At 38.6% G+C, this 21,391-nt stretch overlaps 1 protein-coding gene across 8 annotated transcripts in view; it reads right to left on the reverse strand.

The window, feature by feature from the left end:
* Window positions 1-460: 460 nt before the first annotated feature.
* Window positions 461-21,391, reverse strand: part of golga4 (golgin A4) — a 61,410-nt gene continuing 40,479 nt past the window's right edge. For all 8 annotated transcript variants that reach the window (XM_079843487.1, XM_079843489.1, XM_079843488.1 and 5 more), the window contains 8 exons: window positions 20,473-20,603; window positions 19,909-19,995; window positions 17,670-17,687; window positions 17,389-17,457; window positions 15,764-15,839; window positions 7,676-7,773; window positions 4,016-4,102; window positions 461-1,207 (listed from right to left, as the gene is read on the reverse strand). In XM_079843487.1, the coding sequence (XP_079699613.1) occupies window positions 1,193-1,207; window positions 4,016-4,102; window positions 7,676-7,773; window positions 15,764-15,839; window positions 17,389-17,457; window positions 17,670-17,687; window positions 19,909-19,995; window positions 20,473-20,603 (581 nt within the window). In that variant the 3' untranslated portion in view covers window positions 461-1,192. The remainder of the gene's footprint in view (window positions 1,208-4,015; window positions 4,103-7,675; window positions 7,774-15,763; window positions 15,840-17,388; window positions 17,458-17,669; window positions 17,688-19,908; window positions 19,996-20,472; window positions 20,604-21,391) is intronic.

Genomic DNA, 21,391 nt, shown 5'->3' on the forward strand with positions numbered 1-21,391 from the left:
ATACATGTAAAATACTCGCGGATTTGTCACACGTATTTAACACGTTAAAATTAAAAAAAATTGCGTTTGCAAAATTGCGTTTTTGGCCCTCTTGGCTTTCCATACCGCCCACGTCCCGCCTCTTTGCCCATTTTCTGTCATCCGGGAGTGACGCGTGATGACGCGCTGCCCAAATTGGAAACGGCCATATCGACCCTACTTTACGCTTCAAAACTGCTCTTCAGAATCCTATGGGTTACGTCACGGACACTACGTCCGTATTTTTTTACAGTCTTTGTTCCAAACTTTTGACCAGTACTATATGAATATGGCAATCGTTCAGCACCATGATATTCCTTGCACAATTGGCCGACAGTGATTATAAATATTACAGTAAGAATAAAGACGATGGTTACCTGACAACCGCAACATATAGCAATTGTTCCGAGACCTTCTGTATGCAGAGCAAAGAGCATTTGAGTGTAGTGTAAATAAAACTTTATTAGTTGTCTTAAAATGTATTAACCACCTCAAAGTGCCCTATGATTTATAGCCTTTTTTTCCATCAATGATTATTTACAATACGAAGCATGGTTCTAATTAGTCAGTTTCCCCGATAATACAGTATTAAATTACAAAAACAAACAAACAAACAAAGCATAGTAAACAATCAGCATACTATGAGCCTGTGTCATTATATAGTACATGTGCTGTGCAGATGGATAAAGGGTCATTTCATCTTACCTTAAAACAGAGAAAAAGAAGAACACAAACTAAACCATTCAGGAAAAATAGAGTCAGTCAACCTAACTGAAACTTACAATCAAACTTATTGCACAAGTCTTCGAATCATACAAATGCAGCTTTAAAATAAAGAAGTCTACCCTTAAGAAATGAAAACAAAGAGAAAGCAGGAAAAATCCATGTAATAAATTATTTTCTGGCAAGCTACAAATTTAAGAATATTCTTTCCATTTACTCTCGGTTTCTTAATCTAACCTACTTCCCTTGTACCAGTAACCGTACGCACACACACACACACACACACACACACACATCTCTCTCTCACACACACACACACACACACACACACACACGTAGATAAGTAGACCGGGCTCTTTCGCGTCAGTAGCATCCCTCAGCGGAAGCAGCAGCAGTAGCAGGAGAATCGGTGGTTTTGTCAGGCAGGTTCAGGCACAGTTCTGGTTCCACCTTACCGGAGCCAAGGCTGTAAAACACACAGATGGGGAACAGAAGCACAGTTACTTCAACTATTTGCTGCAGGGACATGCATTAAAATTACCAGCCAAAAACTACAACACGGAAAGAGCACAGAAAAGAAATGCTCCGGTGCTTTTGTGTTTATACTTTTTGCCTGGTGGTTGCCAGGGTGTTGCTATGCTTCTATAATCAAACGTTTAGTAGATACATATTTAAAATACAAAAATAGAAAGTAGAAAATCATGATTCAAGGCTGTGATGAACCCCAAAAGTTTGGGGTCAGTGATATATATATATTTATAATACGGGGCCGTTGAATGCTTGAATCTGATTGGCTGATGAACGTTCTGAGGTGTGCAATTATTTTCTGGGAAATGCACAGCGAACGTCTTGACCACATTACAGTTCCATATCACTTCGCCAAATGATTTCAGTTATTTCAAATGTCTTTACAGCCTACAACAGCAAATAACCAAAACCCACAGCGACACTGACCAATCAAATACATATAGTTAACAATAAGATAAACAGGACAAATTATTTCCATGTTTTATTTCCACAAAATTAAGTTTAATTATGTGAGAAACGCACATCACCCTCGTTTTTCCTGCTCTCCCGAGGTGTAACGGCCACTCTGCTTCACGTCGTGACCGCATCACCACCTTGGGTGAACAATATTTTTCTAATAATTCAACGGCCCGTCGTCAATTATTCCCCATAAAAGTGGAGAGAAGACGCCACTTGCGAGGCCCAATACGCTGTGAAACTTTGTTCTGTGTGACAGCCTGTGTATAGTGATTCTGTGTGTTAGTAATTGAGTGTACAGGCTGGTGTACCGTCTCGTCTCCATTGGTTCTACCGCGTTTGGGTAGTTAGTGTAGGTCAGGTAGTGCGTCGGAGAGGTGAAGATTCTTTTGTTTCATAATTTTCTTTTGGGTATAGGTAGGTTAGAGACTGGGCCATAAGTTAGTGTTGAGTTTTGTTTTGTTCTTTCATTTGGAGGCCGCCCACGTTCCTTCTCCAATTTAGTGGTTTTTGGTTGCCAGTTGTTTTTTTGTTTGTTCCATCCTTTGTGTATATCTGTATATATTAGGGCTGTAATCAACCAAAGAAAATCTTGGTCGACTGAAGTCCTGAAATTTTCGACTAAAAATGGTAACGTTAAAAAACGTTAAATGAATTAGCTGCGCACTGTGCGCAGTACTTGTTAGCCTTGTTGTCTTATAAATAAATTATAAATAAACATAAAAAACTAGTAGGCTATTTGCAGTATATTAAATAGTTTTTGACCTGATTATTTTGGACTGCAATGAGTCTGACACACGAGTCTGTCGGCTCTGACAGCGTTTGCATCACGTGCATCTGCGCAATATCATAGCCTATGATTTCCAAAAATATAGTACTATGTTGTCAACTAGTGATATCATCACAAGAACTTTTGAGGAATATGCAACATAATATAGACAATAGTTTTTGTCATATGTATTATAATAACTGACTGACACTAATATTTCAGCCGCTCTGTGCAGCTCGAACAGGATCAGCTCAGCTTCGCGGAGACACGAATAGACTATTAACTTAAAGCTTTTACTCTTAAACACAAAAGGCACATCCACTTTAATAAAAAAGGAATATTTATTAAACAAGAGCAGAAACTAAATAAAGTGCATAACTGAAAAATAAAGCATAGGCTCAAAACTAATACAAACAGTGGGCACAGCGCACCGCGCATTAGGCTCCAAATAAAATAATAAAGTGCCCAAATCCAATAAATAATACTAGAAATAAATGTGCAGTTCGCACAATAATAAAAGGGACGGGGCAACCTAACGCAGACAAGTTAGCTTACCGTTTTTAGGTGATATGACATGTTTGTCGTCGAGCTGTGATAATTTGCATTTCCCATTTTCTATTTAAAAAAGTGCTGCCACGCATGTCTTTGTTGACATGGTAGAAGAGGACTGACTAGGAAAACGCTCTCACAATTAAATAAATAATATACAGCAAAGCCTACTTCAATCTGTCTCTCTTCTCCAGCAACACCCCCATTAGCAATTAGTGCTTTCCACCTGATGAAATGAACGCGGCAAAAAAAATCCGAATTTTGGTCGAGCTAGAATGTATCGACTAATAATCGACTGGGAGATTACAGACCTAGTATATATTATTAATATTATTCACCTTTCTTTTTTTTCTGTAAATAAACACTTTTGGCAATTCAGTTTAGTATTCTCTTCGTACCTTTACACCTCATCTGGTTGTGTTATATGCCTGCAGATATGGGACTCTCCTAAATTAATTTTACTCCCCTTTAGCCCTTTATTTGACCATCTTAGCCGTGGTGAGCAGAAGAGACATCTTCAACTCTTTTGAATGGCAGTGTAAACGAAAGTCTATTGGCTATTAAAAAATCGTTCCAGAACTATAAGTTCCTGAGCGAGTGGCAAAAGAAGTAACAAATGGCTTAACAGCTGGAGAAATTGAAATAAATGTCCTGAAATGATGATACTATATCAATTCAATGGAACATTGGAAAGGAAGCACTGTGAACACACGCTGCAGAAACCTGATAACAAACCATAAAGTATTCGATAAGACACACATATGTGCTTCATTTAGCATTTGATCGGCTCCCTTTCTGCACATGACCCAGTCGTGAGGAGCTGCACACGCAGACAGAACATCCGTGCACACATCTGGGATACCTGTTTCAGTCCTGTTTCAGTCCGTTTGTTAACATATGGAGGGCTACGGAGAGGCTTTGAAGGTTACGTTTAAAAACTCACAGCTGCTTCGGCATACTAAACACACTCACCACCACACGGGAATCCTCACGCTCCAGAACCTTCTGCGCCTGGTCCGGAGGAAACTTCAGCATGGATGTTATGACTTTAGCCATTGTCTGAAGAAACAAAAAGCAACAAAAGGAAACTGTAATGATCTCCAAATCAAATCCTAGCATCTAATGCACAGACCAGAAAACGTAACGGACCCGTTTGAATTCTGCACAAAATTATATTTTAAAGCGATATGGAGGAGATGAGGAGGAAACTGCGGCTTTACCGAGCTCAACGGCTTTGGCTGAGCTGTGACATAAACTAAACGCTATTGGCTATTTAAAGGGTTAGTTCACCCAAAAATAAAAATCCAAACTGCTGATTCAACTCACTGATTCATAATGCTTCGAAGCTTCATGATGCCGTGTTTTGAAATCGTCATCACTATACAAGTCGTTATTTAGGGTTTTTTTGCGAACAAAAACTATTGTCGCCGATTCAAAGTTATTGTAGAACCACTGTAGTGAGATGGACTTTGTAACGACGTCTTTAGTACCTTTTAAGGGTCTTGAGAGTGTAAAGTGCCATTGTGCCAATGGAGGACTTTCAGAGCCATCAGATTTCAACTAAAATATCTTCACTTGTGTTCTGAAGATCAACGAAGGTCTTACGGGTGTCCAACGACATGAGGGTAAGTAATTAATGACATAATTTTCATTTTTGGGGGAACTAACCCTTTTAAAAAAAGGGGGGGGAGGGGCTGATCGATATGTCCTGCCCTGTCTTCCTGTTTCAGTGGAAATTACGTCAACACATTGAATATCTGTGTGTTTCAAGGCACTTCGGTAGGCCTGTAACTGTTTGGTTGCCTATATTTTTGTGTTCAGCAGAACAAAGAAACTAATACAGGTTTGGAACAACTTCAAATTTTAATTTTTGGTTGAACTATCCCTTTAAGTCAGCTTTATTTCAGTTAATGAAAACAACTTTCATAATTTAATTTGATAACAAAATTGTCTTTTAAAAAATTATCTTTAGCGGAGCTGCTGTTCTGTGAGCAATTACATCTCGCAAAGAGAAAAAAGCTCATTATCTGCAGCCTGCTGGGTAATCAGCCCTAGATAGATCTGCCAGCGTTCATGTGCCCGTATATAGCGCTAATCAAAACCAGCACAGCCGTTTACCCCGAGCAACTCTCTTAAAATGGCAGGCGCTGCTGGGTCATGTGATGAGAACGAGCCACTGGGTCAGCCGCCGGACATCCTCTCTGACAGGGAGGCCTGTTGTGATGTCATAAGGACCCGACTGTTTATTAGCAACGAGGGGGAATCCCGCTGGCTTTAGGGCGGCATCAACAGGGCTGATAATTAGTCCTGGCTAAACGGACAAGTTTCGCTCATTAGGGTCCTGCCAAATGGACACGAAATTATGCTGTTGGGAGTTTTCATGGGAATGAATAATTTTATAGGCTTCCATCCGGACTCCCCGTCACACTTATTTACTGCATCCTTCCTCTAACAAATGGCATTATTATGTTGTGGAAAACGTGCATTGTGGGAAAGAACAATATGATAAAATTTAAGTTTTACAACATGGAAGCATATAATCATCAAATGGGTCGCCCTACACATGCAGTCCCCATTATATGCCTTAATACATTGGATACATATTTGATATTATCAAAATGTCAAAAGATGGTTAAAAAAATATAAAATATATATACAAATTCTGGAATTTGACATCCTCAAATCAGTGTTATTTATTTTTTTGGACATGTTTATTCAACATGATCAATGTACAATGTGCCTTGCTGACGGAAATACAGTTATTTAACAGAAAAGCTTCAAAATATTGTGATGTTTCTGTAGTTTATTTGAAACTAAACTAAACTCTAAGAATAGTATATAAATGATGACATGCATGCATAAACATCCCAAAATAAATAATAAAATAAATAAATAAATAGTTCAGTAGCAATAATAAACGTAAGAATACTACTATTTATAAATATAAATATTGGTGACTCGATTAGTCAAAAAAATCAGATTGTTATTTTAATAGTTCTTATATACTATTACAGTATTTATTAATATTTTGAATTAGCATGTATTATTTATAGGGGTGTAACGATTCGTTTTAACAACGATTCGATTCGTATCACGATTTGAGGTTGTCGATACGATTCAAGGACGATTTTGGTTCATTTAGAACGATACGATCCGAAACGATTCAGTGACTTGAAATCGATTCAGTAACTTTTTAGCCAAAAATTGTGTGACTGAAATAAATATCTGGATACTGGTCAGTGCAGGTGAAGTTTCCTAGATTCCTGTTGTTTCTTGTAAGGGAATCAGGTATCCATATCCATATATTATGGATATAAACAAACAAGTAAACAACAATTAATGGCAAATGCATTTTGAATAAAGTGCAACCAACAGTTTAGGTTGAATTAACAGGAAGTTAACCTTTTCTGCTCTCATTTTCAATATTCAATACATTTTCAATAAAAGCACAGTAAGTGCAACCAAAATTTCAACAGTTGGTTAACCTGCTACTTCTGCTTTTGTTATCCAACATAATAATATTACAATATTAATATCAAAAATAAAGTGCAACTAACTTCTCTTCAGGTTTAATTAATAGTAGGTGTACCTGTTACTTTTGCTGTTGTTTTTCAACATTAAAATAATACAAATACAATATTAATATCAAAAATAAAGTGCAACCAACATTTCTTCAGTTTGAATAAACTGGCTGAACCTGCTAAAACTCTCAGTTTAATAAACAAACAATATTTAACAAAAGATAAAATGTAACCAACTACACTTCAATGACTCTACAGATTTCTTTTTCAAAAATATCAACATGATCTGACCGCAGAACACTTCTCTGTGCGTTCACTATGTTGCCAGCAGTACTAAAAACTCGCTCTGCTGGCACACTGGTCCCAGGAATGCACAGGTAACATTTAGCAAGGGTTGAAAGTACAGGTAACACGTTACTAACTTAGCTCTTTCTCCTGGTGGCTTGATCATTTCTCGCTCGTTGGCTTCTCCTCTGCCATCCGCCATGTTCGCTATGTTTTGTTTTCTTAGCGCTGCTGCTGGTGCGTGCGTTGCGATGATGTCACAGATAGGCAGACTGAATCGAGTAACGTTTAACGCCTTTATCATTAAAAGTGCTAAGAAAAAACATCCATTTAAAGTCTGACGTGCTTAAATCCAATGCGTTATTTCCTATGATCGATACAATCGATTGATTACCTTTTAAAACGATGTTAGATCGATATATGTCGTCCGGAAGGCCAACTTGCCGAGCACAGATCGATGTAGTTAGATCGTAGGAAAATAAATCGATACATCGATGTAGTAGATGAATCGTTACACCCCTAATTATTTATATTTAGCTTTATTTTATTTCCATTTTTGTTTTCGTGAATTAATTTTAATTGAGGCAGTGTTTTAAGTTTTTCATTTAATATTTATACAGCTTTATTTAAATTAACAAAAAAGTTAACAATATTTTTAGTTTAACAACAACAACAACAACACTGATCCTCATGTAAGTGAACTCAATCCCTAACTATAGCTCTTAAGTCGTGTTAAAGTTAATAAAAAGTGAATATTTAAAAAATATATATATTAGGCTCCCCCCAAATTGCATCATCGTAAAGTGTAAAAATAAGTGAAGTGTACCTTTGTCTCTCTTCCCATCATGTACTCAAACATGACCTTCTTGAGGTACTCGTACTCGGTGGGCTCGGAGAAGGGGTCCATGCTGTTGTGTGACATATCTGTAGGGACAAACGAACAACAGATTCATCATAATCATTATCTATGAGTACTAGAGGTTAGATGAAACGGTCTCTGCCTGTACAAAACCCTTATTCAGTCAAGATCTGCTGAGCACTTCTGATACGAGAAGTCAGAACTTTTACTTTATATCCTACAATTCTGACTTTATTCCGAGTTTATATCTTGACATTTTGCAAGTTATAAAGCCTGAATTTCGAGATATAAACTCACAATTGCAAGAAAAAGTTAGAATTGCGACTTATAACAATTGCAAGAATATATCACACACATCTGAGACGAGAAGTCAGAATTTTGACTTTATATCCTACAATTCTGACTTTATATCTCGAAATTCTGACTTTATAACACGAATTGTGGAAAGAAGACCATATAAACTCACAATTGCAAGTTATAAAATCTGAATTTCAAGATATAAACTCGCAATAAAGTCAGAATTGTAGGATATGAAGTCAAAATTCGGACTTTTCTCAGAATTGCGACTTTATAACACGTAATTGAGAGCTAAAGTCAAATTATGAGGACAAAAAGACCATATAAACTCACAATTGCAAGTTATAAAGCCAGAATTTCGAGATATAAACTCACACTTGCGAGAAAAAAATCAGAATTGCGACTATAAACTCACAATTGCAAGTTATAAAGTCAGAATTGAGACATGAACTCGCAATAAAGTCAGAATTGTAGGATATAAAGTCAAAATTCTGACTTCTCTTCTCAGAATTTTATGATATAAACTCTCAATTGTGTTATAAAGTCATAATTGAGAGATATAAAATCTGATATTCTGACTTTATAACACAATTGCGAGTTTATATCACGAAATTCTGAGAAGAGAAGTCAGAATTATATCACGCAATTCTGTCTTTATAACACAATAGCAAGTTTATATATATTAAAAAAGTCAGAATTGCAAAATTTAAACTCGCAATTACAAAAAAACCTGTCAGAATAGTGAGATAAAAAGTCGCAGTACCTTTTTTAGTTTTTATTCTGTAGCAAAAACAAGCTTCCATATAACATGTTCAGCTAAAACAAAAAATGTGTGTGTTGCAACTAGCAAAATTGACTAGTGTTTTACTTTTAAAACTTGTTTCAAGGAGGGTTTAATGGTTTCAGAAATGAAGAATGAGCATCAGTAAGAGTTAATCTTTAAGAACCAGCACTGGCGATTGAGGACAATTTTCCTCAGCTTTGGCATCAATAAGATAAGCATGCATTCATACACTCGATGCATTCATTAAACACACCCCCGTGACCTCTGCGTGGCAATAATCAGCCCGTAAATCAGAGCGCTAGACGCGCCTCACTTCCAGTCACAGTAGTTAAGGGTGCCAGCTCGCAGCAACACTGGAAACACTATAATGACAGCATTGTGGTTAAATACAAGAAGCTTTGGCTCAATCTAGGTGGGGGCCTTTCCGTTTTCCACCCTGCTTTTAATGGATAAAGAAGTGAGAGCCGAAACGTAACAGGAGACGTTAAGGCTGTGAATGAACAAAAACTAACTTGAGGTATTTTTAAAAAGCGTGTCACAAAGGCGGCGATGAGTGGGCAGGTTTCTGCCCTCCATGTTGATACCATGGAAAACATGACGTAAAATACCTACGAGAACTTCAGAATCACGTGTCAGTACAACCTCCATGCTTAACATTTAAACAAATATACATCTTACAGACCCCAAACTTTTGAACGTTTTTTTTTGCTAAATAGAATGTGCACATGTGGTAAACATCATAAGCATTCAAAGCGCCCCAGATGTACAGTAAATCTTCATAGCAGTGATGTAAGGATTAAGCAATTATGAAACCATTATTCTGAAATATGCATTACGGTATCTAGCATGCGCAAACAGCACAGAAGGCACAGCGATCTGTTTGTATTACGACAGCCTTCTTGCCTCATTAAACCTGTGATTGACTGACAATTAGCAGAAGGAGCCGTGTGTCTCTCTGGAAAGTCCATTTAAGCAATGCTGAAGACACTGGGGTGGCTGAACGTCCAGCAACAGACAGCCTGATCGAGAGAGCTGGAACTCAAGGTGCCGCTGAAACCCAAACAGGCCTTTGATCAGGAAGCATGGAGAAATGAGGGGCTAATAAATAACCCGACCTGTCTGACTGACCTCAGGACAGCCCGGCTGGGCCAACAGGGACGAAACACGAGCCACATCGGTCGCATCTCCAAAATAATACAGAGGGCCTGGTTTACGACAACTGTTAGCACATGCTTAAAACTGTTGACTGGATCATCAATAAAATCCATAAATAATATAGAAATCGATGATTAGTCACTATAAATCATTTTAATACTCTATCAAAGAGTTACACACATAACATGTCGTCTCTGGGCAGTTTCTGAGACAGTGTGTGTCTTGTGAATGAGCCTTTATGGCAGGGTGAGGCAGTCAGAAGGTCAAACAGACGTCATGAACTGCTGTCCCTTTAATGTAGAGACCACACAGATAAGCTGAAGGATAAATGGACGGGATTGTTTGTGTATAAACAGATGGTTTGTTTAGTTGCATATCAAGGGAAATCATCATTTGGGAATTTATTTAGGATATTTAACGTCGTTTATGAGGAGAGAAGATGATTTAGAGGTCAGTTTCAAAACCTAGGAACTTACTTTCTAAGGCTTCGTAGATACTCCCAAAATGAAGATGTTTTAAGACGATGTCATTTTTGGGACAAATTCAGCATTTCAGGTTTATTTTGCAGATAAAGTAACTGCAGAACGCTTTACAAAAAGCTCTGCAAAATGAATGATGTTAAGAGAAAGAGTTGATTGAGGACAGTATGTTTTTTTTTTTTATTGTTTTTGAAAAAATACTCTTTTGCTAAAAATATAGAGTAAAAACAGTAATATTGTGAAATATTATTACAATTTAAAATAACAATTTTTTAAGTGAATATATTGTAAAATGTAATTTATTCCTGTGATCAAAGCTGAATTTTCAGCATCTTTACTCCAGTCTTCAGTGTCACATGATCCTTCAGAAATCTTTCTAATATGAGGATTTGATGCTCAAGAAACATTTATGATTATTATCAGTTGAAAACAGTTGTGCTGCTTCATACTTTTCAGGAAACCGTGGTAAATATTTTTTCCAGGATTCTTTGATGAATAGAAAGTTCAAAAGAACAGTATTTATTTGAAATATAAATCTTTTGTAACATTATAAATGTCTTTACTGTCACTTTTGATCAATTTAATGCATCCTTGCTGAATAAAATGATTTTCTTAATATAACAGTAGTGTATATTTAAAGACAATGTGACTCAATGTTCACAATGCATTTAAAGGAAATGTGAATTGCTTGATGTTAAGAGAGAGTTGATTGAGGTCAGTTTTTTGATTGTTTTAGAAAAAATACTCTTTTGTTCACTAAGGCCCCGATCACACAGAACGCGTTTTTGCAGCGAGATGCGCCTTTTTTGAATAGATGTCTGATGGCAGTGAGCGTTATGCGTGCTGCTTATGCACCCCGGGCGCCTCGCGTTTTAGAAGGAGCGCTCTGAGCGCCTGAAGTTGAAAAAAAATCTACTCTGAGCAGAAAAGCGCCCGACGTCATTGCGTTTTTTTTCTATTGTCCAATCGAATGAACGGAGAGGCGGGTCTTCCGTTGTGGCAAATGTTACCTTGATAAGACTGACAGGACAGCTGATTCTGGGGTTTCCTAGCAACATAAAAAAAACCCCGCAGCCCACTGCTATTTTGTAAATGAAAAAACGTCAACCAAAAAAGGCAGTGCGGTGCGCCTCGCATTTTCGAACCTGAAAAACGCGTTCTGTGTGATCGGGGTCTAAGGCTGCATTTATTTGATCAAAAAGTACAGTTTAGTACAATTTAAAATAACTTTTCTATTGAAATATATTTTAAAATGTCATTTATTCCTGTGAATTTTCAGCATCATTACTCCAGTCTTCAGTGTCACATGATCCTTCAGAAATTATTCTAATATGAGGATTTGCTGCTCAAGAAACATTTCTGATTATTATCAATGTTGAAAACCATGGTAATTTTTTTCCAGGATTCTTAGATAATTAGAAAGCTCAAAAGAACAGCATTTATTTGAAATAGAAATTGTTTATAACATCAAAAATGTCTTTACTGTTATATTTGATCAATTTAATATCATCCTTTGTAGACTACAATGATTATTTTCTTTAAAGGCCCACTGAAGTGCCTTGGAACGCACAGCATTATTCAATGTGTTGACGTAATTTCCCCTGAAACGGCCCCAGCTGTTAGCAGCTCCTCCCCTTTTTTGAAACAGCCAATAGCTTTTCGTTATTACCACAGTTTGACTAGTTTGACGAAGCCACTTTCGTCCAAATCTAACCGTTTATCATCATAATCTCCTCAATATCTCCTTGAAATACAGCATTCTGTGCAGCATTTAAATGGGTCCGATATGTTTTGTTGTCTGCGCCGACTCGCGCTTATGATCCGCGCTGGGCTCTCGTGTCTCTAGTGTGCTCTGGTGTGAGCCGTTGACTAGACTGTGTGCGCTGCGGCGGTGCGCGTGAAACTATCGTGAACCCAGACTTCATTCACCTCAACTGAAAACTCTCGCATATATAGTGCGCTATGTGCCATTCACCATGTAGAAAATAGTAAATGTGTGAACAACTGACTGTTTTCAGACGCAGTTCATGGTCTATTTATAATGCAGGGGGCGGGACTTCAGATTTTAGAGCGCATTTGATTGGACAGAAGATCTGATGAGAAGGTGAAGTCTGTGATGATGTCATCAAAATCTGTGATTCATACATTTTGAACGCTTATATCTCCTAAATGGAAATTTTGTCATTGTTTTGGAACCATCAGCTTATTCATAAACTTAGGGCTAAGATAATTATACTAAAAGCTAAAAAAAATTATTTTGATTTCAGTGGGCCTTTAAAGAAATTAACCCCAAACATATATATATATACACACACACACACACACACACACACACACACACACACACACACACACACACACACACACACACACACACACACACACACACACACACACACACACACACACACACACACACACACACACACACACACACACACACACACACACACACACACACACACACACACACACACACACACACACACACACACACACACACACACACACACACACACACACACACACACACACACACACACCATACATACATACATACATACATACATACATACATTTATATATACATATATATATATACACTCAGCTAAAGGATTATTATTAGGAACACCTGTTCAATTTCTCATTAAAGGTCCCGTTCTTCGTGTTTTTTTGAAGCTTTGATTGTGTTTACAGTGTGCAATATAACATGTGTTCATGTTTCGCGTGTAAAAAAAAACTGTATTTTTAACACAATTTACTTATCTGTACACCGCTGTTTTCACTGTCCTAAAAACGGCTGATGACTTCCTTTATTCTATGAAGTCCCTCCTTCAGAAACACGTAACGAGTTCTGATTGTGTCAGCGGTTCCCGTGTTGTGATTCGACAGCAGCTTAGCGCACGTGGAAAGGTCACGCCTCTTAACGGGAGAAATATACGCGCTTAATAATCTCTACAGCGTCCCTGGGAAAGCCAAACAAAGGTGATTTGACTCCGGGATGAAAATAACAGCGTCTCGACGACATGGCGACAAACACACTGAAACGCAGCACTTCCTTTTCTCCACGCGACGTCCTCTTCTTCTCCACGTGGGACAGCAACAAGACCACGCCCCCTTTTTTCGCGTTTTCTTGTGGGCGGAGGTTAGTCTGTTCTACTGCTCTACTGACGTAATTAAAGCAGGAAATACCAGGATGTAGTCCAAGCCAGCCGTTCGCTGTAGGCTTTGAAAGGGAACTTCTGTTAAATAAAATATCTCGCTTGGCATTGAACTTTGAGCTTTATCATTTTACAGGTATTATTTATGCTCTAGCAGCAACATTACACACTAACTAAAGTTTGAACAATGGGATCACGAAGAACAGGACCTTTAATGCAATTATCTAATCAACCAATCACATGGTTGCTTCAATGCATTTAGGGGTGTGGTCCTGGTCAAGACAATCTTCTGAACTCCAAACTGAATGTCAGAATGGGAAAGAAAGGTGATTTAAGCAATTTTGAGCGTGGCATGGTTGTTGGTGCCAGATGGGCCGATCTGAGTATTTCACAATCTGCTCAGTTACTGGGATTTTCACGCACAACCATTTCTAGGGTTTACAAAGAATGGTGTGAAAAGGGAAAAACATCCAGTATGCGGCAGTCCTGTGGGAGAAAATGCCTTGTTGATGCTAGAGGTCAGAGGAGAATGGGCCGACTGATTCAAGCTGATAGAAGAGCAACTTTGACTGAAATAACCACTCGTTACAACCGAGGTATGCAGCAAAGCATTTGTGAAGCCACAACACGCACAACCTTGAGGCGGATGGGCTACAACAGCAGAAGACCCCACCGGGTACCACTCATCTCCACTACAAATAGGAAAAAGAGGCTACAATTTGCACAAGTTCACCAAAATTGGACAGTTGAAGACTGGAAAAATGTTGCCTGGTCTGATGAGTCTCGATTTCTGTTGAGATATTCAGATGGTAGAGTCAGAATTTGGCGTAAACAGAATGAGAACATGGATCCATCATGCCTTGTTACCACTGTGCAGGCTGGTGGTGGTGGTGTAATGGTGTGGGGGATGTTTTCTTGGCACACTTTAGGCCCCTTAGTGCCAATTGGGCATCGTTTAAATGCCACGGCCTACCTGAGCATTGTTTCGGACCATGTCCATCCCTTTATGAGCACCATGTCCCCATCCTCTGATAGCTACTTCCAGCAGGATAATGCACCATGTCACAAAGCTCCAATCATTTCAAATTGGTTTCTTGAACATGACAATGAGTTCACTGAACTAAAAAGGCCCCCACAGTCACCAGATCTCAACCCAATAGAGCATCTTTGGGATGTGGTGGAACGGGAGCTTCGTGCCCTGGATGTGTATCCCACAAATCTCCATCAACTGCACGATGCTATCCTATCAATATGGGCCAACATTTCTAAAGAATGCTTTCAGCACCTTGTTAAATCAATGCCACGTAGAATTAAGGCAGTTCTGAAGGCGAAAGGGGGTCAAACACAGTATTAGTGTGTGTTCCTAATAATCCTGTAGGTGAGTGTATATATAATGTATACATACATATACAACCCTGATTCATGTTGTCTTTATATATATATATATATATATAAAGACAACATGAATCAGTGTTCACATGTTCAAATGTGTTCAAATTTGAATTTCCCTAACTTATTGTTTACAATTGAATTTTAGGCTTTAAATGAAGTCTTTCCACACTTTTGTATCCAAAACCCATATGGCATTCTTTCCTCCATGTAACACTAAAGATGTTATTTTGGTGCTGATGTTGGCGCTGCTCTTCTATTGCGAGTATAAAAGACACTGCAGATCTTAGAGTCGACTTCAGACGACTGTCTGAATCTGGGGTCATTTGTGGGAACTGGGGAGAAACACGGTCTGTGAAAACCATTAGATTCAGAGATGAGCTCTTTATTACACCAGCAGGGAAGGGCTGTGGAGGGGCAGCTTTCTCTAAAACACTGGCCTCTAGCTGCCCATATGTTTAAGGTCTGCATATGTGCGTGATTGATAGCGGGGTGTTAAAGCGCGGCTCTCCTGCGGTGACTGATCGCTCTGAGCCAGTGAGAATGAAGCTGAGGTTTGTCTGCCAAGGGTCAGTGTGCCACATCATTCATTAACCTCTGGGAGCTACAGGAGATACTTGACAAGCATTTTACAGTCACTAGGTGGCTAAAAAAAAAAAACTAATTCATATTACAACCAGATAAATAAGACAGTAAATGACATCTGGATAACAGCTGGCTTTAGAACCATTGTTCTGCTTGCCCCCAGATGAAATAGCCAACTTTATAGAAAATGTTTATGATTATGTACCTCTATATGTGCTTCCCAGGTGAGTCACCACTGTGTTTTTATGGGAGCGTCTTATTTTGTCTTCCAGAGCATGAATCTGAAAATAAATTAAGAATAAATACCGTTATTGAAAATAAATACAGTGTAAAAGTGATCTTTGAAGTGAACTTAAAGGTCAAGTGTGTAGTATTCATGAGGATCTATTGACAGAAATGCAATATCATCTACATCAGGGTTTTTCAAACTTTATGATGCCAAGGACCCCCAAATATGATGAACATTTATGAAGGACCCCCTTCCTAAAATCCATCAAACATTTAAACTGTTAGATAAATAGTAAGTGTGACATTATAAATACAACATATTGTTTCCAAACTTGGCTATTAATGTTGGATGTATAAACCTGAAGAAGAACATTTTCAATGAAAAATTACTTGTATAAGCAACTTTCACAATAAATGCATGCAAGCAGCTTACATACTGCATTAAGAATATTGCCTTACAACCCCAGTGAGCGAGACAGAGGTGACTATAGTGAGAAAAACTCACTAAAGATACAAAGCAAACATATAGCTACAAAATTCTAGAATATATATATTCTGGAAAGTATGTATACGGCAAACAGGGAGAGAAACAGTTTTTCTGGGGACCCCTTAGAACCCCCTGGAGGACTCCTGGTGGTCCCGGACCCCAGTTTGAAAACCCCTGATCTACATAACTATGTTTTCAGTGGTGTATAAAGACCTTACATAATGAACCGTTATATTTTTATTACATTAGAATGAGCCATTTCTATCTACATACACTGTGAAGTCACCATTTTGCGCAGCCATGTTTCTACAGTAGCCCTAAATGGACAAACTGCTCTACAGAGCGCTAGTTACTCTCTGCGGTCTCAAACGATGACATCTTTGTCCTGTGTCGGCCACCGTAGCTTCTCTATATGCTTTGAAAGGGAGGGGTGAGCAGTGGACGGCTGCAATTCACAACCTCACCACTAGATGCCGCTAAAATTTACACACTGCACTTTTAAGCTGGTGTCCATAGATCCATATATGGACGGAGAGCGCTTTGAAATTAAAATGCTGTTTTCAAATACATCTAGATTCATGTAGACATAGCCTTAAAATTAGCCATTCTTCCCCTAGTCCTCAAATTAACAACAACGTATGGCCCAGGGTGAAGCCGGGTTATAAAATAAAGGCATGTCCAGTGTGTTCACCTCCTCGTGTGAGTTTGCATTCGTGTGGGGTGAGAGAAACAGCATGAGCATTGCTGTAACTGTTTGTAAAGTTGAAATAAGAGTAAACAGATGTGCGGTGGAATGAATCTAATCTTATTTCGGTTTTACACAGCTGAAGGGGTGCAGGAGCTCTGGGAATGTGACGGGTTGCTAAACGCTCCTCTTATTCTGTCTCTTTGCCTTCTACATTGTCTTTGCAAACACAAGCTCGCCATTCTCAGCGGTCCGTTTTCTCATTCAGGTCTTCTGCAAGAGAATCCTGCTGAGCAAGCTAGTTAAAGTAAGTTAAACTGTCATCAAGGTTTATAGCTAGCTACATGGAAAATAACACATCCGGTTTAGCGGTACAGACACCCACGCTGCTAAACTCTCTGTCTTTCTGTTAGTGTACCTCTTCACTTACCCTGTCATGGTATTCCTGCTCTTTTAGCCTGGCCTCGCTCAACATGGTTGTCTTTTCTGCCAGCTGAACCTGATTTGACAAAGAGAAAAAAGACTAGAGGTCAAAATGTAAACAAAATAAGAGCAACATGTGGAGGAACACCACCATTCAGACATATGTGGTCTCTTATGTTCACCAAGGGTTATCGAAAACGTAAGCAAAAATAGTCAAATAAATGTAATATTGTGCAATAAAAACTGCCATTGGAGTTAATCAGACAAATGGATGAAAATAAAACCTACCTTTAACTCATCAATACCCTGAAACACAAAACAGAATCAGCAGGTCACATGACTGCATCATTGCATATAAATATTAACAAGCAATCAAATTCTAACTGGAATTTGTGGTGTTTGCCCACAGAAAACCGGTGACATCAGACTGCAAAAATGCAGCATGGGCTCCAGAGGTGCACTGTGTGTTTCACGTCTCTGTATCTGCAGCGAACACACAAGGACCGCTTTATCCCGAACAAGGCTGTTTCCAAGCATGCACTGCTCGCCTGAGAGCGCACTATGGCATAAATCTAACAGCTCAGGATGCTCTCCGAGGGGTTAATTGAGAACAGAGACTGTTTAAGGCCTCTTTCTCAGGGACGCATTCCAAACCTTTTCAGGAAATTCATTCCTATGGCCTCTTCTGCAGTGAGACTATTCCACTGCAACTGCGAATAGTCTTATATAATAAAGAGTGTCGCTTTTGTAAGGCTTGGCTGTCAAGGTTAACTTTTGGGGTTAATTCAATATTTAATGCCATTAAATTTAACACCGGTAACATCCATCTGATTTGACATTTCAACTTTTCTGATTCTGTGATTTATATTTACATTCATTCATCCATAACACTTCTAAAGATTGGTCTCATTATGAGCAGCAGCACAGGTGTCTGACGTCCATGAACATGCATAGATGCGCAGAAAGACAAAGAAAGCATGAAGCTGATAAAGAATGACCTTAACAGTTCACCCAAATATGGCAATATTTACTAACTACGACTTTAATGCTTATATATTTAATCGGAAATGTCCTACTTCTCACTTCAGAAGTCATGATTACGAGCTCATTATGTTCAAATGCTATGTTGTCCGAATGGAAGATACCAGGTTTATTTTTGACAAATTCTTGGTGAAATCCTATTAAAGACTAAATGCATTGAAGGTATTTAATTTAAAATAAAATATAGCATCCCATTTTTTGACAACCATATAAACATTATAAACAACTGCACTATCTATCTAGATAGTCAGCTTGTTGACTATTCTGGAATTTCGGTCAAATACGTGCTATTTTTGCTGTGCATAATACAGACAATATGCTTCAAATAACTTTAAAAATGACTTTAACAAGAACCTTGGCAGTTGTGGAATGAATAATGAATAAAGAATACCAGTAACAGAGGCAATCGTTCTGTTGGAAACTTGGGTATCACAATGATCTCAGAGTTTCCCAGAAGTAAATACGACTTGTTCATGTCCACATTCCAACAAGGAAACTATTTACGATAATTCGAGTGTGAAGGCAGCCTTCATTTATTTACAAATCAAATCCATAAATAGTCATTTGGAGTCAACTTGTAAATCATCAAAAAACTTTCATGGCCCCCAGAATATTTTGTACATATTTTGTAATATCTGAACATGCAATATATCAAAAGAAAGAAGTCTCTGCTTTAAAAAAAAATCCAGCTTCATGCATTCTTTTTTATCAACACTTGAATGTTGGTAAGTTTCATAAAAAAAAAGCTACATTTTTAGCAAAAAGCAGAGAAAGTGGTGTTTTTTGCCAAAGGCAACGTCCAGATGGAAATCAAAACAAAGACGTGGCTTAAATGACGTCAAGTTTGAGCGCAGAATCTTGGGACATGTGGTCTTCACCTCACAGCCGGTGGGAAAGAATCGGGATAGGACTCGGGCAGAAATCATGTTGATGTGATTATTAACGTTACTGTAGTGAAGCAGAGCAGGAGCGAGTGTTGTGGAGCTGAGGAACCGCTGGAGCGATTGTTAATGAGATGAACGCAACAAGCCTCGCAAGCAGCAGGACTTTTATTATGACACAGTCGCCGGCGCCATCTCCGCTTTTCCGGTCATGAGTATGAGGTAATGCAGCTCTGTTTATCATATTAGACACATCTGAGTGTGTTGAGTGCGTTCTCTCTGCGGCTGCTATGAAACTTGTTCACACTGCAGTGAGAGTAAAGCGTTTCTGCAGAATAAAACCAGAAACCGAGGGGACGCAGATATGATGTCATTGACAGGCCACGCCCACACACGTCCCGGTTCCGTGGTTAAAATAGCAATTTCTCTCGATTTACAAATAGTTGGAAACATTTGGGAAATTGTAAGTACTCAGCTGAACAAAATATGTAACACTGGCCTAGTGGTTTTTAGATAATTTACTTCAAAAATGTTCCATATTGCAGCTTTAAATTAATATTTAATTAAAAGCAACAACACATGGTGTTTAAACTCTGAGGCTGTACCTGTGGGCCGCTGAGACTTCTCTGCTGTAGATCCTCTAACTCCTTCTGCACCTCCCACACACGGTCGCCCATCTCCACCTCACGACTCTACAAGAACACCAAACTCTGAGTCTGAGCAAACATGCCATTTCTGTCTGAAGCATTTTACAATGCTGTCAGACTGCATTCATTTTCAGGTAATAAACTTTGGTCTTAAAATGCATGGGTAAACAATTAGATCTATAAGATGTGGAAATAATCCTATTATAAATAGTTAGCATACTTCTCTTCCAGGATGGATGTAAGCAGCATAAGGTCTACATCATTCACTACAGCTCTAGGGGGAGTTTGAGGTGCTAGTTGACTGAGGTAAGTGTTTCCTGATGATGTACACACTATTAGCTGAAACCTGAACTTACTGACTTTATGTGGTGGAATTAGCAAAAGCTATAAACTCCTCACAAAATTAGTCCCGTGCCAATGTCTTTCTATAAAGTATTATTATCATCTGACGCATCTGCTGGCCGTTTATCAATAACTCGCAATTAAATACAAAAGCTACAGTTTCACTTTATTTTGCTGTACCTGAAGGACCTGCTCGTAACGCTGAACCGTTTTGTTTAGGTCTTCGTCCTTCTGAGCGATTATTTTCTGAAGTTGACTGACTTCATCTCGATGGCTAGTTATAAGCTCAGATTCAACACCTTGAGCTTTCTCTGTGTGGAAGCAATAAACAGGAAAGTACAGTAAGAAGACATGAAGAACGTTACCATCACTGATTGTAAAACACTCATTTCCAGACTGGATGGATCAAATGTCAGGATTGAAAACACATGGTAAATCAGTTATGAATTTCATATCTTGCATTTCCTGAGGCCAGTAAATCAGCAACTGTGCTCAACTATGAAAACACAGTTTGTTCCTTTCCACAATGCTTTCCAAGACTATTGGTACTTGAAATGTAAAAAAATTGTGACACTACCATCGTTTCCATTTTGAGCGCTGTTGAACGGATTCATAAAAACCCTCTGATTGGCCATCGTGTTCACAAGCTCAACATATATGTCTGTGATTGGCCATTGTGTTCACAGACTCAACATATATGTCTGTGGCCTATCCATTGGCTACAATGAGCAATGCTCTTCACAGAGCGCTTACACAGATTATGTGTATTCCGAATATATCTGCTGATAGACGGATCCGCTGATTGATGCCTGCTTTCAAACGCTCGTGTGTGTATCTGTGTAAGCACTCGCTGAAAAGTGTCAAAGGCATCTATTTAAAAATTGTTTGAAGCATTGATCATTGTAGCCAATCACATACATGTTGAGCACGTGAACACAATGGACAATCACAGACATTTATGTTGAGCTTGTGAACACGATGGCCAATCAGAGGCGTTCATGAGTCTGTTCAAAATGAGTTTGAAGAGGCCAACATTTTTTATTTTTTTTTAAATGAGAGTAGTGTTGTCAAAAGTACCGACTTTGGTACCAAGTCGGCA

This window comes from Gobio gobio (genome assembly GCF_949357685.1).
Source record: "Gobio gobio genome assembly, chromosome: 18".
NCBI lineage: Eukaryota > Metazoa > Chordata > Actinopteri > Cypriniformes > Gobionidae > Gobio > Gobio gobio.